The sequence below is a fragment of the Vipera ursinii genome (assembly GCF_947247035.1).
Source record: "Vipera ursinii genome assembly, chromosome: 1".
NCBI classification, from domain to species: domain Eukaryota; kingdom Metazoa; phylum Chordata; class Lepidosauria; order Squamata; family Viperidae; genus Vipera; species Vipera ursinii.
The window spans coordinates 336,770,222-336,787,307 of NC_139512.1; the positions used below are offsets into that span (position 1 = coordinate 336,770,222).

Consider the following 17,086-nt stretch of genomic DNA (forward strand, 5'->3'; position numbering starts at 1 on the left):
TGCGGCTTCCAGTTTTTCCTTTTGTGAGGGAACCAGTTCCGAGTGGCTCTTTCACTGTTTGAGGTTGTTGACCCCTGATATAGGGGATGTTACACAGACATAAGCCACTGACACCACCAGGTGGCAGGGTGCCCTGTCAGGATTGGCAGGGTAGCCTTTGGCAGGAAATCCAGATAATGGGATTGGTTCCAGAGTATACCTGGCTAGGTATATAAGTGGGGCAGTTGCCCCTTTGTTTGCCAGTCTGTGCTACATCAATAAAGAGTTGTTATGCTGAACTCTGATGTCCTGAGTCATCCATCTTGGCCATGCGGTCCGGAGCCCACTATTTAACGGTGAGCATTTGTCCATGCAGTCTCCAGGGGTCAAGCCCAGCAGTGGCACAGAACTAATAAACTAACCCACTGAATGTAGTTTTGGGAGAAATGGCTTCATGCATTTAAAAGTGTTTTTTTTTTAATGTTTCTGCTTTCCAAATGAAGCGCTGGCTGGAGTGTTAAGAACCCTGAGGTCCTAACTGTAATGTTCTTTCTCTTCCCACTCCCCTTCCAGGCTGTTGCCTCTTCCACTGCTGCTCCTGTTATTGAAAGAGGCCAGAGCACCACTTCCAAGACCTTGCAGTCTAATGTGCATTCTGCAGAGGCTACCAAGAGGTAAGGATTTGGGGACTGGTTAGGCCTATAAAGTGATTCAGAAGATTACTTTCCTAACACAGTTTTTAAAGGAAGACCTTTAGAGGAAGTCCTGAGTTCTAGGCTCCATAAGACAGGCAGTGACAGGGAGACAGGTTTTCTTTGCGATGACAGCCATCACTCTGAACAGTTCACAGGCATGCACATATGCACGCTATATTCAAGGTGTGAGGGGCACATACTTACGTTTTTTTTCCCCCTTCGGACCCAATCTATTTCAAACATTATTTTACTGAATGTTTTAATCATTACAGTTATTGAATGCTGCCAATTCACACAGCCTCCTTGCCTTGATACAAAGACCCCACTAGCCATTTCCTGCGCACAAGCCAACTGCCTGTGTCTCAGTGTCCTCCTGCGGCTGAGACAGTCTGAACATACTGTTATGTACTGGGTTTGTTGCTTAATGACGAAGATGAGGCGAGTGAGTTCAGCAAAGATCATTGTTTATTGCTTGCAGGATCTGAACTGAGAAACAGGGCTGCAAATGCAGCAATTCATACCTTGGCCTCTAGGCGGTGGCCAATAGGTTTAAAGCAACCTATTGCCGCCCTAGAGGCAACCAATAGCAGCGCTGGAGACGGGTTGTCTGAGGAGCTGGAAGCCGTTAGCCAGCTTCCCTGCTCAAGCAACCTTCCAGTAATTACCCACTGGTGTTCCCTTAACAAAGCAAGCCCAATACATTACACCCCTCCCCCCTAGAATGAACAAACATTATAGCAACAAAAGAAAAGTAATTACAGCAATACAAATTTACAAAAGGTATAACAATAGTGTGAGTTAACACGTTCCCATCCTAGCTAATACAGGTGATTCTTAGCTAGCAGCACAATAAAGGTACATACAACGTTATAGCTTCATTATTCCAGACAAAATCTTGTAGATAAGCAGGAGGTTTGCAAACCCTTGTGGAATGCCTGGGGGACGCAGGCACTTCTTGGCCTACCAGCTTTCCTGCCGGGCTGGGTAGACCAGTGTCTCTCAGTTCAAGTGATTCAGGTTGGCTCGGCAATCTCTGGCTGGCCCTTCCAGGTTGGCCCACCCCAGAGTCAGTTTGTTCTGCAGAGTTAGCACAGCGGCTGTAGTACTCAGGTTGGCTTTCTCTGTCAGGGGACCCATGTTGCACTTCTGGGCTTTCCTCCCCTACGGCCATCTCCTAGTTGCTCTGGCTGTTTGGGCACTCAGAGTCTATGCATGGACTGGACTGGCTGCCAGTTTGTGGCCCGAGGCAAGGACCTGTGATGAAGTCCTTGCTTTGTGGCTGTTCTGGAAAACGTTTCCTATGCGTATGAGAGAGGGCCTGACGTTTAGTGATTTTTCCTGGCACCCACAAGTTCCCATGCCTGTAGTTCCTGGCCCACACCCCATCACCCACTTGCAGCCCCCTTGGGGGTTTTGGGTGAGAGGCCTCTGCTGCCACCCGGTCTGGGTGCAACCTGTCCAGTTTCATGATTAGTCGCCTCCCCCAGCTCAGCTCCGCTGGGCTTTTCCCTGTAGCCATGCAAGGCGTGGAATGTTGGCAAAGCAAAAAGTCGGCCAGTCTGTGGTGCCAGTCCCCAGTCACTATACGCCTCACTGACTCTTTTGTGGTGTGAACCATACGTTCAGCTTGACCATTAGTAGATGGGTGAAACAGGGCCGATGTCACATGCCTAATGAGGTTTGCTCTCAGGAACGCCTGCAATTGTGCCACAGTAAATTGGCCCCCGTTATCGGACACTACAATGTCCGGCAGCCTGTGCATGGCAAAGAGTTTCCTAAGCACCTGGATGGTCCTAGCAGTAGTCATGTTTACAATTGGTATAACTTCTAGCCATTTAGAGTGGCTGTCGACCACTATAAGAAAGAGCTGTCCCTGAAAGGGCCCAGCGAAGATCATTGTTTATTGCTTGCAGGATCTGAACTGAGAAACAGGGCTGTGAATGCAGTAATTTATACCCTGGTCTCTAGGTGGCAGCCAATAGGTTTAAAGCAACCTATTGTCGCCCTAGAAGCAACAAATAGCGGCACTGGAGACGGGTTGTCTGAGGAGCTGGGAGCCGTTAGCCAGCTTCCCTGCTCAAGCAACCTTCCAGCAATTACCCACATGGTACATTGCACATACATTATTCCATGTTTTGGAAATGGGTTTTTCCCCCTGACACTGCACCTGAGGATATGATGTATGGGTAGTCCTCGACTTACAACCATTCATTTAGTGACTGAACAGTTACTACTACAGTTACAGCGGCACTTAGAAAAAATATTTATGAAGGTCCTCGCACTTGCAGCCTTGCAGCATCCCCACAGCCAGGTGATCAAAATTCAGGTGCTTGGCAATGGCAAGTATTTGCAGCAGTTGCCATGTGCTGGGATTATGTGATCGCCATTTGCGACTTTCGCAGTCAACCTCTGAGTAGTCATGAGGGAAGTCAGATTTGCTTAATGACCACTTCACTTAATAACTGCAGTGATTTGCTTAATAACCAGGGGGGGAAAACAATCATAAAATCTAGCATGTCTCAATAAGTGCCTTGCTTAACAAGACCAGAAATTCTGTTCTCAGTTGTGGCTATAAATTGAGGACTACCTGTACAGGAGATATAAAGCACATTGATGTGGCTGCAGCTGGTTCTGCTGGTTTCTTGTGGGATCTGTAATGGTATTTGGAGAAGACAAGGGGATGGTCAGATAACAGACAGCATAGCCCACCTCTGTACAGTAGGTAAGGCAAGAGGCTCAGAAGAGACCCTCCTTAGTTTCTCAGGTTGTAAAGGAGATTAGGTCTGTGTGTGCGCAAGAGAATTGTATTTTCAGACTTGCAAGATTCTGTCAATGTAGCTTTACAATAAAGTAGAATTAGTTCTCCTAGTTGTGTGGAGACTAACAGGATCACACCTTCCAATTTTGCTGTTACCTCTTCAATCTATTTTTGGCTGCAAAGGTATTCAAAACCTTTTGCATCTTTTTTTATTTTGATTAAACTGGTTAATTGACCGGTAAACCTGAAGAGTGCAAAGCCTTGAAATTGTTTAATCCTGTCAGCCCTTCCAAGTAAATCAGACAGGAAACATGAACAGATGAGCTAATTCTACTTTGTTGTAAGACTACTTTAACAGAATCTTGCAAATCTGAAAGTACAAATCTCCTATTGTCACTTTTAACAGCCTGATCAATTAGGGCAGGTCTTTTCTAAGCTTCTTCTTCTGACTGTTAAGCAACTGCAGGCTCCTCTCCCCTTTATCTCATCATTCCCTAGGCAGGCCCTCTTTCCCTTATTCCTTAAGGTCATTCCCATATATCATTGCAAGCCCATACTTCACACGTACTTGAACGTGCTTAGTACCAAGATATAGTTTGGTATGATTTCTGGTTAGGTCCCAGGTGGGGATTGGGGAGAAATGGCACAAGGCTCATCCTGGTTTTGGGAGTATAGGAGGACTAGACTGCTGCCAAACTGAGCTACCGGTGGAAGAGGAATATGAGATATGAGAATTAAGAGAAATGAGCTCTGCTGATGCAGTGGTTAGAATGCTGAATTGCAGGCTGCCCACAGCCTGGAGTTTGATCCTGACGGGGATCAAGGTTGGCTCGGCTTTCCACCCTTCCAAGGTGGATAAAATTAGGACTTAGATTGTTGGGGACAATATGCTGACATTGTAAACCACCCAGAAAGTTCTGTAAAGCACTATGGGGCAGTATATAAGTCTAGGTCAGGGGTGTCAAACTCAATTTCATGGAGGGCCGCATCAGCATTGTGCTTGCCCTCAGGGGGCCGGGTGGGCGTGGCCAGGGTGGGTGTGGCCTACTGGGTGGGCGTGGCTAAAGTGCGTATGGCCTACTGGGTGGGCGTGGCCAACTCTCCATCGTTCGCATCAAGGGTGTCTATGGGGGCCTGGGCAGGAGTGGGACAGATCTGAGGGTCTCTGGCAGAAGGAGGGTCTCTGGGCCAGGGCCAAGGCAGCGGGGGCCCTTCCCTCACTGTTTCCAGGATGGCTTCGCGGGCTGCATGAAACCACTTCGCGGGCCGGATCCGGCCCCCGGGCCTTGTGTTTGACATGTCTGGTCTAGGTGCTATTGCTATAACCAGGCCTTTCAGGGGCTTCACAGAGAAGGCAAACAAGGGGCTTAAACACTGGTTTAGCTTTCAGTTTACGGTGATCCTCTCCTCTGTGCTTTACAGAGTCTGTTTTGCCCTTTTTAATGTATTAAAAGTGCCGCGGGTATGATTAATCACTTTATACTTCCCACTATTATAAAACAAAAAGCCAACATTTTAATTTTAGCAGATAAGTAAGTAAATTACGTGTAGATTGAAATACAGGTAGCCCTCGACTTATGACCATAATTGAGCCCAAAATTTTGGTTGCTATGTGAGACAGTTAAGTGAATTCTGCCCCATTTTATGACCTTTCTTGCCACAGTTGTTAAGTGAATCACTGCAGTCATTAACTTAGGGACACGGTTGTCAAGTGAATTGGGCTTGCAAAAGGGGAACACATGACCCTGGGACACTGCAACTATCATAAATATAAGCCAGTTGCCAAGCATCTGATCACATGACCATGAGGATGCTGCAATGGTTGTTAGTGTGAAAAATGGTCTTGTTACATTTTTCAGTGATGTTGTAAGTTCAAATGGTCACTGAATGAACTGTTGTAAGTTGAGAACTACCTGTGATTTGTTTTATTAGTCCTAAATCTCCAGCTTCACTGGATGATTCCAGGTTCTGGAATTACAAATAAAAGGAGAAAAACTTGGATGCATCTGCTTTGTGCAGACATTGAATACTTCAATATGCTTTAATGAGCACTTCAAATTAGCTAGTGCTTTTGAACAACACAAGTGGAGAAAGCAGAAAGACCCTTAAAAAGCTGCAGATCATTATCTGGTTCTTGTAACCTTCCACCATGTGGAAGGGAACTGTGGTAAAATCGCTAAATGCCATCGTAACATTTACAAAAACGAGAGGCAGAAATGTAAATTTCTGTAAAGCTGTTCAGACAACTGCCTTAATAGATGGTCCACATAGAAAATAACTTTATCTTCCCTGAGGCCTTAATTGAGAAGGGAGTGCCTCCAGGCAATTGAAAATATGGGGTGGATGGAGAGAAACAGTGACATTTTTATTATTTCATATTATTTTGCTTGTTTTTCAGTGATGAAAAAGATACATCAATTGAAGAAGGTAACTATCATAACTGATTTGAAAGTTAAGTGCCATCTGTGTGTGCCAATACTGTGTGCTATTTTTTGTCATCTTTAAATAGGGGTGGGCAACATGTGGTCTCAAAGTTACAGAAAGCCTAAAAGGTACCTTTTTGTGGTGTTATAGATTCTTCCAGCTGTGCCATCAAATTTTAGTAATATAATTGCTCAAACGTGATGGCATGTTTTCCCCATGTTCAGAGATGAAAAGTGATCAGAAATTGTCATGTAAATATTAAGAGACACATAAAACAATTAGCAATTCTCACCCCCAGTGCTTTTTTTGTAAAAGAAAAAGGTGCCGGAACTCACACATGTTATACAACCCACCTTGCCTACCCTACAAGGTTCCATCCAAAAAAGGTGCCGGAACTCCATTCTGAGCGTTCTATGAGAAAAAAAGCCACCCCCAACAGAGAAAAGCAGAATATCCTCAGATATTTCATAGTCCTGCTTTATTTGTATTATCATCCACTCATCCAGGTACCTCCAGAATACTAAGTGTGTCTATCCCAGCCACCAAAATTTTGCTCATCTTTGCCTTAGTTGCAAAGTTCATATGAACACTTCCATGCTAAAAGAGCCTTCAGGCAAGTGAGGACTACAGGGTCCATGCTCTGTGAGCGGAGGAACATTGAACTCCTTAAAAACAGTGGACTTAAATGCTAACTGGGGCCTCTTTGCAATTTTGTTCCAGCTGTTGTTGGCGTGCATCTTTCCCGGGATACAGAAGAGACAACAGCTCCCTTTGAGGTAAAGTGTTCTTAATGTACATAAAAGTATCTGTCAGGTTTCTGATGTATGGGCTTTTCAAGTGACTGTGAGGCATTTTTTACCTTAAAAGTCCTTTATTTAGCCTACGGTACACCGGCAATGCTTGTTCGAAGGAAGGAAGCTGGAATCTGAAATCTTCGCCCCTTGCACAATATATTAAAACACAATTCTCCACCTTTCTAAATTTGTCATTAATCATATTCTCCAATTAATTTAAAGAATCAGTTTCCCTTCTGTTAGAAAACCCACCAAGTTCTTATCTTCTTTAATTTCAGATGGCCTTGAAGGTACAATCCTCCTCTTTCCCCCTCCCAATCTCTTAAAGCAATACACAAGTTTAACATATGAAATGGCTACTTCTTCATCTCTTGTCAGGCAATAACATTCCATGTTAGAAGCGTTGACAGTATCCTTGCCTGTGGAGAAAGAGTTCCTTTTTTACCTTTCTCTTAGAAAAAAAATCCTCTGGTTTTAGAACTTTGTAAAAATGGAGCTTGGTAAAGGCATTAGAAGGGGCATATGCTTCTAACTCCATCTCTGGTACTGAGTAAAAATCAGGAGTTCAGTACCACTTTTTCTGACTAAGACTTTTATTAAAAGTCATAAACTTTCATAAGGAGGACGGTGGCTTACGTGATTAGGATACTGGGTTGGAGGTTAGCAAGCCCACGTTCGAGTCCCAAGTGCTGTTGTGGGGCAGTGTCAGGCCTGCCCCTGCTAAGTCCCTAGGAAAGAAAGAACCTTGACTCTGTTGAATTGAAGGGATAGGTTCTTTTACTAAGGATTACTGGTTGCCGCAAAAGCAAGGCTAGAACTAAAATTCTCATGTAAAGGGTTACAAAGTTTTCCCTTCTCCCCAGGCCCAGCCCTCCCCCCTTGACCAGTGCTTCTTTGCCCAATGGCATGTTGCATATGTGTTTTTGGAACCGCTGGGATATTTGGTGCCATTTGGCAGAGTTCGCATTCCTTTCCCAGCTCTGCAGCCTTGAAGACTGGAACAGGCCGGGCTCCTCACACCTCTGGTTTCCATCAAGCTTGTCAACCTGGAGTGCCTCAGAAGTGCCTCAAGTGTGATGTGATAAGCTTTCATGAGCTATTTTTTTTTTCTGCCCAAGATGGCGGCGGCCGCAGTTTGAGCTTCGGGCGCTCCACGAGGGCTCCAAATGGGTCAGTTCAGGGAGGCCCACCCGCGACCGTGGTGGGAGGATGGTTTTGGACTGGTCATTGACCACCTCACTGGTGTGAGAGACCAGTTGGGGTGGGCTTGGCCCAGGACTCCCTTTTCTCTCCACTCCAGATTGGACCCCTCAGCCGGAGTGAGAGGCCGGCTGAGGCTTCCCTTTTGATTGCCATCTCAGGTGAGAGCTGAGATGGTCTTGTGGATTGAGAGACATGCCTACTGGACTTCTTTTCTCATCTATAACAATATCATCGAACTACCCTTTGGACATATTTGTAACACCTGCCCTATGTGATTATTTTAGCGCTGCATGGTTTACCTCCGTTACTCCGAAGCTGATCTGTATGCCCTCAGGGGGTTTCCTGCCTCCTGGGCGCGACCTACCGCCTGTTTCCACACTCCCCTTGATGACGAGCCCAAGTGTTGGGACTCCGAGAGGTGGCTGGGCTTAGACAGGGGCCTCGAGTTGAGACGTGCTAAGAGGCCCCTGATAAAATTTTTAGCTGGTTATTTTAAAAGGTTAGGGAGGGGGAGGGGTAGGAGGGTGGGGAGGGAATCTTTAACCGGCACTCAGTCTGGGCCTGTTAGGGGTCCTGACGGGACGGGGTCGGGGGAGGTGGCTGCTGGTTCTGGGAATGTGGGGGTGGGGCTTCAAATCCCCACAACGATAGGGAATGGCAGCAGGTGCTTGCACGGAGGGCCATATCAACACCCGGGATCGCGCCCCCGCTATCTCCGAGCGGTGGCGCGCTCCAACCCTCCGGTTAGCACCCTCTTACCCGGGGATGAGGGTGATCAGGTCCCTGAGCTCAGGCTGGTCTATTTTAACGCTAGATCCGTCGTTAACAAAGCTCCCCTCATTCATGATCTGATCGAGGAGGAATGTGCGGATCTAGTGTGCATTACGGAAACTTGGTTGGGTTCGGAGGGAGGGGTGCCTCTGACCGAGTTATGCCCTCCAGGTTTCCGGGTGCTACACCAGCCACGGGCTCAGGGCAGGGGTGGTGGGGTGGCAGTGGTTATTCGGGAGACTCTGTGTCCGCGGGAGGCCACCATTGTCCAGATGGCCGGGAGTGAATCCCTCCTCTTGAGATGTGGTCCTCGGGCTCAGTTGGGCTTGTTGCTCACATACCTGGCGCCCGGCTGTGTGACAACAGCCCTGCCCAAGCTGCTCAACACTCTCTCAGGGCTGGCGGTGGAGTTCCCCAGGCTTATAGTCCTGGGTGACTTCAACCTGCCGTCACTGGGAGGGTCATCTGAGTTAGCTCGGGAGTTCATGGCCTCCATGACGGCCATGGGCCTGACCCAAGTTATTGAGGGCCTGACTCATGTGGGGGATCATACTCTCGACCTGGTGTTCCTATCTGGACAATGGTTGGATGATCTGGGAGGGGGTTCACCGACCATCACCCCCCTGTCATGGTCAGATCATTACCTCCTGCGGCTGGTTTTCCGTTATGCCATCCCCCGCCGCTGGGCGGCGGAACCGACCAGGTGGTTCCGCCCCAGGCGCCTAATGGACCCGGAACGGTTCCAGAGGGCGCTTGGGCCTATACCCATCACCCTTACCCACAGCCCAGTCGATGCTCTGGTGGATGCCTGGGAAACGGCGGCCGCCGGGGCACTTGACTGCGTTGTACCCTTGCGACCTCTGACCCGGCGCAGATCCCGTTGGGCCCCATGGTTCTCTGTGGAGCTCTGGGAGATGAAGCGTCGGAGACAAGGTCTAGAGAGCGGTTGGAGTTCCAGCCGATCCGAATCTGACCGATTGCAGTTAAGAACCTTTATAAGGTCTTATCTTGCGGCGATAAGGACGGCGAAGTCTAACTACTTTGCTGCCCTTATCGCATCCGCAGATAATCGCCCGGCCGCCCTGTTTAGGGTAACTCGCTCCCTCCTTAACCAGGAGGTGAGAGAGGATCCCTTGCGGGGACGAGCCGAGGAGTTTAGTCATCATCTGGCGGACAAAATCGCTCAGATCCGGACCGGTCTGGACTCTGACTGGGCAGAGTCTGATGTGGAGGAATCGGGCGGTCTTGAGCATGTTATCTGGACTGAGTTCGACCCTGTTTCCCCTGATGATGTGGACAGGATCATGGGGAGACTGAGCACCACCACCTGTTTGTTGGATCCGTGCCCCTCCTGGCTAGCTTATGCAGCCCGGGAGGGGACACGAGGCTGTTTCCATGCAGTAATAACTGCTTCTTTGAAGGAGGGTGTCTTCCCTGCCGCCTTGAAGGAGGCGGTGGTGAGACCCCTCCTCAAGAAGCCTGCTTTGGACCCGGCTGTTTTAAATAACTATCGTCCAGTCTCCAACCTTCGCTTTTTGGCGAAGGTTGTTGAGAGTGTGGTGGCGCATCAGCTTCCTCTGTTCCTGGAGGAAACTGATTATCTGGACCCGTACCAATCGGGTTTCAGACCCGGACACAGCACGGAGACAGCATTGGTCACGCTGGTGAATGATCTCTGGAGGGCTAGGGACAGGGGTTGCTCCTCTGTCCTGGTCCTATTAGATCTCTCAGCGGCTTTCGATACCATCGACCATGGTATCCTGCTGCGGCGTCTCAGGGGGTTGGGAGTGGGAGGCACCGTTTTACGGTGGTTCTCCTATCTCCTGGGCCGCTCGCAGTTGGTGTTGATGGGAGGGCAGAGATCCGCCCCGAGGCCTCTCATTTGTGGAGTTCCTCAGGGGTCGGTTCTCTCGCCCCTCCTGTTCAACATCTATATGAAGCCGCTGGGCAAGATCATTCGTGGTTTCAGGGTGGGATATCATCAGTACGCTGATGATACCCAACTTTTTCTTTCCACCCCGAACCAACCCAGTGATGCCCTCGCCGTGATGTCCCGGTGCCTGGAGGCGGTCCAGGTCTGGATGGGGAGAAACAGGCTTTGTCTCAATCCCGCCAAGACTGAGTGGCTGTGCATATCGGCATCTCGGGTCAACCAGACTATTCCATCTCTAATGATGGGGGGTGAGGTGTTACCCCCCGTTGATAGGGCTCACAACTTGGGCGTCCTCCTGGATTCATGACTCAATTAGGAGCCGTGACCAGGGGGGCTTTTGCCCAGGTTCGCCTGGTGCGCCAGTTGCGTCCCTATCTGGACCGAGATGCCCTACGCACAGTTACTCATGCGCTCGTGACCTCCCGTTTGGACTACTGCAACGCTCTCTACATGGGGCTGCCCTTGAGGACCACTCGGAGGCTTCAACTGGTGCAGAATGCGGCCGCGCAAGTTGTGATGGGGGTTTCCCGACACTCCCATGTAACACCTCTACTCTGCGAGCTGCATTGGCTTCCGGTTGCCCTCCGGGTGAGATTCAAGGTGCTGGTGATGACATAGAAAGCCCTTAATGGCTTGGGTCCGGGGTATTTGAGGGAACACCTGCTGCCAGCATCAAGTGCCCTTCGTCCAGTGCGCTCCCACAGGGAGGGTCTGCTCAGGGTCCCACCGGTAAGAGATTGCCGGCGGGTATCACCCAGGGATAGGGCCTTCTCTATCCACCAGCTGCCAGTGGAGCTGAGGACTGCCCCCGACCTCCGTTCATTCCGCCGGGGCCTGAAGACCTGGCTCTTCGAGCTCTCTGGCCCAGGCTGAGGAGTAATTTATTTTAATTGGGATTTTAATTGTACAGGGTTAAGTTTAATCTTTTTAAAATTGGTTTTTAACTTTTGTATTGTCGGTTTTTAATTCCCTGTAAACCGCCCTGAGTCCTCAGGGAAAGGGCGGTATATAAATGTAATAAAATAAAATAAATGCAAAAGCTTTTGACTTTTAATAAAAGAAAAGGTGCTACCCGATTAATATGGCTGTCCTAGAAAGGCTATTAATGGAAAATCCTGGGCATTTGAGGGCCAGTTTGGTGTAGTGGTTAAGGCACCAGGCGAGAAGCCAGGAGACTGAGTTTTAGTCTTGCCTTAAGCATAAAAGCCACCTGGGTGCCTTTGGGCCAGTCACTCACACTCTCAGCCCAACCCACCTCACAGGATTGTTGTTGTAGGGAAAATAGAAGGAGGAGGAATGATTAATGTGTGTGTTCACCACCTTGAGTTATGTATAAAAATAATAAAGGTAGGATACAGATTAGATGAGAGAGAGGGGGGGATGCGAGATGCGAGATAGTAGCTGAGGGCAAAGAAGATGCCATGTGCTTCTTGGTGCAACCGATTTTTCATTGATGACTCTTTATCAATTTATAGGCTCCATTACATCAGAGAACGTAAGGGTTTTTCCAGTGCTCACCCCTTATCATTTATGTGTTTATATTAAAGCCAAAATATCCTAGAGATTTGGATGCCTGGCATCTGTTAACTGTTCAATATCTTCTGCTTCTTGATGTTTGCCTGCTTGGTTGCAAGATATGCTTGTTATTCACAGTTTACCTGGGTCACATGGATGATGTGATGAAAGATTTTCTTTTTCAGGTGCCTTGTCACTGTGTCTGATGATGATTTGGGCTGAGAGGGAATGACCAGGACAAGGTCACCCCACTGGCTTCTGTGTCTAAGGGAAGACTAGAACCTGGGTGCCCTTACTCCAGCACTTAAATCATCATTCTACATTGGATCTTGATTGGCTATTCTCCATCCTCTCAAATGCTGTCTCTAATTAATCCTGCCAATATTGTGAAGGCTCATAAAATACCTTTCCTTGTAATCACCAAACATAGGAACTGATAAGCTGAATTCACATAATGTACTTAATAGGTCTATTGAAGACCATGCCCCTGTGGGCTCAGTATTATGCAACCCCAGCCTGTATTGGGGTTAATAGTTAAATGCACAGGGATGGGTCATTTAAATATTTAAATTAAATAACATTTTGTTAATGTAGCCCCTTCCATGACTCTCAAAGCCAAAGAAGGTAAATAACCCTCCACCTTCGTTCTAAAGGTTGGTAAGTAGTAAATTTTATTAAATTTTGAATAAAGCCCGCAAAATGGGTTAATTCATCAATGTGTTTTACCTGTTGTAAGTGCAGCCATGGTTACTGAATTAAGTTGTGTGTGTTTTTTGAATGATAAACTACGTACACCACTAGGATTCATGGATCAAACCTAGGCAGAAACTAGCCATCCATATTTTAATCAATTGGATGAATCTAGATTCTATAGAGCTACTGCCCATGTGGGCAGACAGTATTTGATCTAGGACTATCAGATATGGACTACAAAAATCCAAATGACCAATATAAATGGCAGTATGGTAGGTTTTATTTTGTTTTGTTGCCATCTAATGGCAGTTCAAGGATATGCAGCCAAAATTCTGATCAATTTAGTCCCTGGCCTGGACCAAGAATCTGAATACATTTAAAATAGAAGTGATGTGTTCTTATTTTCTCATATTTTTCTGCTTCTGCAGATTACCTCTGTCTATCAGGACAAAAGTTTCCATGCCCCAGACTCTGCATCACAAACTCAGACAGGTATGTGGTGAGCTTCCAGGAACCTTTGCTTTTTTAAATTCTAGTCGAAGTCAAAGGGGAGTAGAGCCTCTGAGCTCGGAATAACCACCAGACATTCTCCTGGTGCTTACTTTAGTACGTTTTATGGTATATTGATTAAAAAACATTGGATTCTAAATAACTGGCAAGGGAAAGGCTACTCAGTATTGAAAAGGATCATTTTGTGCTTCTGAAATGCACTTAAAAGTCACTGCTAATTCTGCTGAGTTACACTTACTCTTCATTTAGCAGATACCTTGTTTAGCAATCATTCGCAAAAAAGTAATTAAAAAGAAATCTTACTACTGCAGACTTTTTCTTAATCTGGAGGAATACTAAACTCCTTGAAATAACAATGGTTTTCCACATTGCCACTACACTTTCCTAGTCTCTTTATATGCCCCAGTGATATATTAAGGCATGCAAACCCATGACAAGAGCTCTTTTTTCATTCCACAGAAGAGGATGGAAAGGTCATTGCAATCACTGGCCCTGAGGGAAGCGTACCACCCCGCCAACGATCTTCTGTGTTTGAGAAAGTCTCCACTGCTCTTTCAAAAGTTTTCTCTCGAACGTCAGCCAGCAATCTGACCCAATCTGCAACAGTTCAAGAGAAAGCCCCAGGGGACAAGGACCCCCAATAAAATGTTTTCTTTATATAGTTGAAAGAATAAATATTTTAATCAGAAAGAGGGACCTTTGCTTTATGCTTATAAAGTAAGAGGTCCTTCAGGCAGACCTCTTACTGTATTTGTAGAATAATCTACATAAGTAAAATGGGGTGTCTATCCTGGATCCTGTCATCAAGTATGTAGTCCACTATTTGCTCATCTTCCAATATTTTCCCATACCACAGAAAGTCTGTAACCCAATATTCATTATCATTGGGAATTTCATAATGTTCCTTTCTTCCTGAAAGGCAGTTCATCAATAGTGCCCAAGACATTTGTTAATCTAAATGTACATTTGTATTAGCCCTCTTTCTTAAATAATAAGGGTGCGCGCAAGAGTTTTTATTTAAACCATGCAACAACCAGCTCTTCACTCTCAAAGTGCCTGAGCTGACCAAAAGAAAGCAGTACCGTGACTATGGTGGTTTCACTGAATGGGAGTGACAGTAGTAGCAGCAGCAGCAGCCTCCATGCATGGCGGGCTGCCCAAAACCAAGATGCAACACTAGGTTTTCCAACTGCAACTATTGAACAAGATCTGCAGGAAGACATTGTGTTGGTTGCCACAACAATAGGGATTGTGTGGATATCTCAGATGTGCCAAGTCTTGCCTTTTCTTCTCCACTAGCATGAAGAAACCCTGAAGTACCCAGCAATGCAGTAGAATCAATGTGTGCACCATCTCCAACCAGATAAACTTTTCAGAAAAATCTTTGGTTTGTACAAACTAGAGCAAACCAGCTAGATAATACCATGTGCGGGAATCCAGCTTGTAAACTACTGTACTATTAAGCATAATAGGTTTTGCAGGATCCAACCTGACTTGGTCACCAGGACTAGAGGTTTGTTCTTTCAAGCTTTTGGACTTGTGCTGGGGCCCATCCTCAGAGAACTTCTCAAACTCCCACACATCCTGGACATTCAGAAATTCCCTGAGGATGGGCTCCAGCACAAGTCCAAAAGCTTGAAAGAACAAACCTCTAGTCCCGGTGACCAACTCAGATTGGATCCTGCAATATTATATCTGCCTTCGTTCAAAGTAGGCTTTGTCACCTAGGGCATGGAAGATTGGCGTATAGCAGCATTCTTTATTACTACCATAGCTTCCCGGAGAATTTTATTTTTTACAGTAGATAGCTCTGTAAGTGGCAAGCAGCACCGAAGATAAACAAATCCCCCCTTCTGCTAAAGGTCAGTTTGATTGCCTAAGTTCTCTATCATTCTGAGTTCAATCATCTCCCTACTTGAAATAATAAAACTTCTACCACACTAATGTTTATTCGAAATTCTCCTTAGAGTTCAGCAACAACTTCACTGGCCATATTTAATTTAATTTAATTTATTAATATTTCTATACCGCCCTTCTCCCGAAGGACTCAGGGCGGTGTACAGGGCAAGAATAAAATACAAAATTACAAAAGTTAAAAGTAATTAAATACATGCCCGTTAAAAGAACAATTAATACATAATAAAAAACCCCAATAAAATAATAATAATCCCCCCCCAATCCCCCCTCAGGCCAGGCCGGCTTGTTCGAACAAGTATGTTTTTAGGTCGCGGCGGAAGGAGTGGAGATCGGGCGCCGTCCGGAGCTCAACTGGTAGCTGGTTCCATAATTCTGGGGCGCCCACAGAGAAAGATCTCCCCCTGGGGGCCACCAATCTACATTCTCTGACCGGTGGCACCCTGAGGAGGCCCTCTCTGTGGGAACGCACAGGGCGGAGGGAAGTTGATGCCGACAGCAGGTGTTCCCTAAGGTACTCTGGACCCCTGCCATGTAGGGCTTTAAACACCATTACTAGTACCTTGAATCTCACCCGGAAGACAACTGGCAACCAATGCAGCTCACGGAGCAGAGGTGTAACGTGGGAGTATCGGGAGACTCCCAACACAACTCTCGCGGCTGCATTCTGTACCAGTTGGAGCATCAGGGTGCTCCTCAAGGGAAGCCCTATGTAGAGAGCGTTGCAGTAGTCCAGACAAGAGGTCACGAGCGCATGAGTGACCGTGCATAAATCATCCCGGCTTAGATAGGGCCGCAACTGGCGCACCAGGCGAACCTGGGCGAAAGTCCCCCTAGTCACAGCCACCATGTGATCTTCCAAGGTGAGCCGTGAATCTAGGAGGACTCCCAAGTTGCGAGCCCTATCTACGGGGGGTAATAATTCACCCCCCATAGAAAGAGATGGAATATCCGAATAGACCCGGGATGAAGGTATGCAAAGCCACTCAGTCTTGTCGGGGTTGAGCTGAAGTCTGTTCCTCCCCATCCAGACCCGAACCGCCTCCAGGCAACGGGACATCACGTTGAGGGCATCACTGGGGTGGTTTGGGGTCGAAAGAAAAAGTTGGGTATCATCAGCGTACTGATGATACCCAACTCCAAAGCCATGAATGATCTCACCCAGCGGTTTCATATAGATGTTGAACAGGAGAGGCGAGAGGACCGACCCCTGAGGAACTCCACAAACGAGAGACCTCGCGGTCGACCTCTGCCCTCCTGCCAACACCGACTGCGAACGTCCCTGGAGATAGGAGGAGAACCACTGTAAGACCGTGCCTCCCACTCCCAATCCCCTGAGACGCCGCAGCAAGATACCATGGTCGATGGTATCGAAAGCCGCTGAGAGGTCTAATAGGACTAGAACAGAGGAATATGTCAAGTAAAAATTGGTAATGTCTTTCAGTTCTGTTTTCCTCATTTCTGTACCTAATTGTTGTGATCCTATATTGCAGTGTCTCTTCAGTGAACTTTGGAATCTCCCAGGAATTATCTTCAATGGTCTTAGTTTACTTCAGGACTTACATATCATCAGCAGTCTGAAAACACCCACATACAGTACCACTTGGTCTGGAAGCATCTTCCGACAGCAACTTCCATCCTACTAACTCCTTGACCCATTTCAGTTTCTTCCCCACTCTCATCTGAGAAATTCTTTACATAGAGCAATAGCACTTAGATTGATATACTGCTCCACAGTGCTTTTACAGCACTCTGTGAGCGGTTTACAATGTCAGCATATTGCCCCCAATAATCTGGGTCCTCATTATACTGACCTCAAAAGGATAGAAGGCTGAATCAACCTCGAGCCCCATCAGGACCAAACTCTAGGCTGTGGGCAACGTTAGCCTGCAATAAC

At 47.0% G+C, this 17,086-nt stretch overlaps 1 protein-coding gene across 1 annotated transcript in view; it reads left to right on the forward strand.

Moving 5' to 3' along the window:
* FSIP2 (fibrous sheath interacting protein 2) overlaps positions 1-13,930 on the forward strand; it is a gene marked incomplete at its 5' end in the record, with an annotated part of 73,441 nt that extends 59,511 nt beyond the window's left edge. The window contains 5 exons of the mRNA XM_083379458.1: positions 553-653; positions 5,831-5,859; positions 6,577-6,632; positions 13,194-13,257; positions 13,735-13,930. Coding sequence (XP_083235584.1) covers positions 553-653; positions 5,831-5,859; positions 6,577-6,632; positions 13,194-13,257; positions 13,735-13,919 — 435 coding nt within the window. The 3' untranslated portion in view covers positions 13,920-13,930. The remainder of the gene's footprint in view (positions 1-552; positions 654-5,830; positions 5,860-6,576; positions 6,633-13,193; positions 13,258-13,734) is intronic.
* Between the last annotated feature and the right edge of the window lie 3,156 nt (positions 13,931-17,086).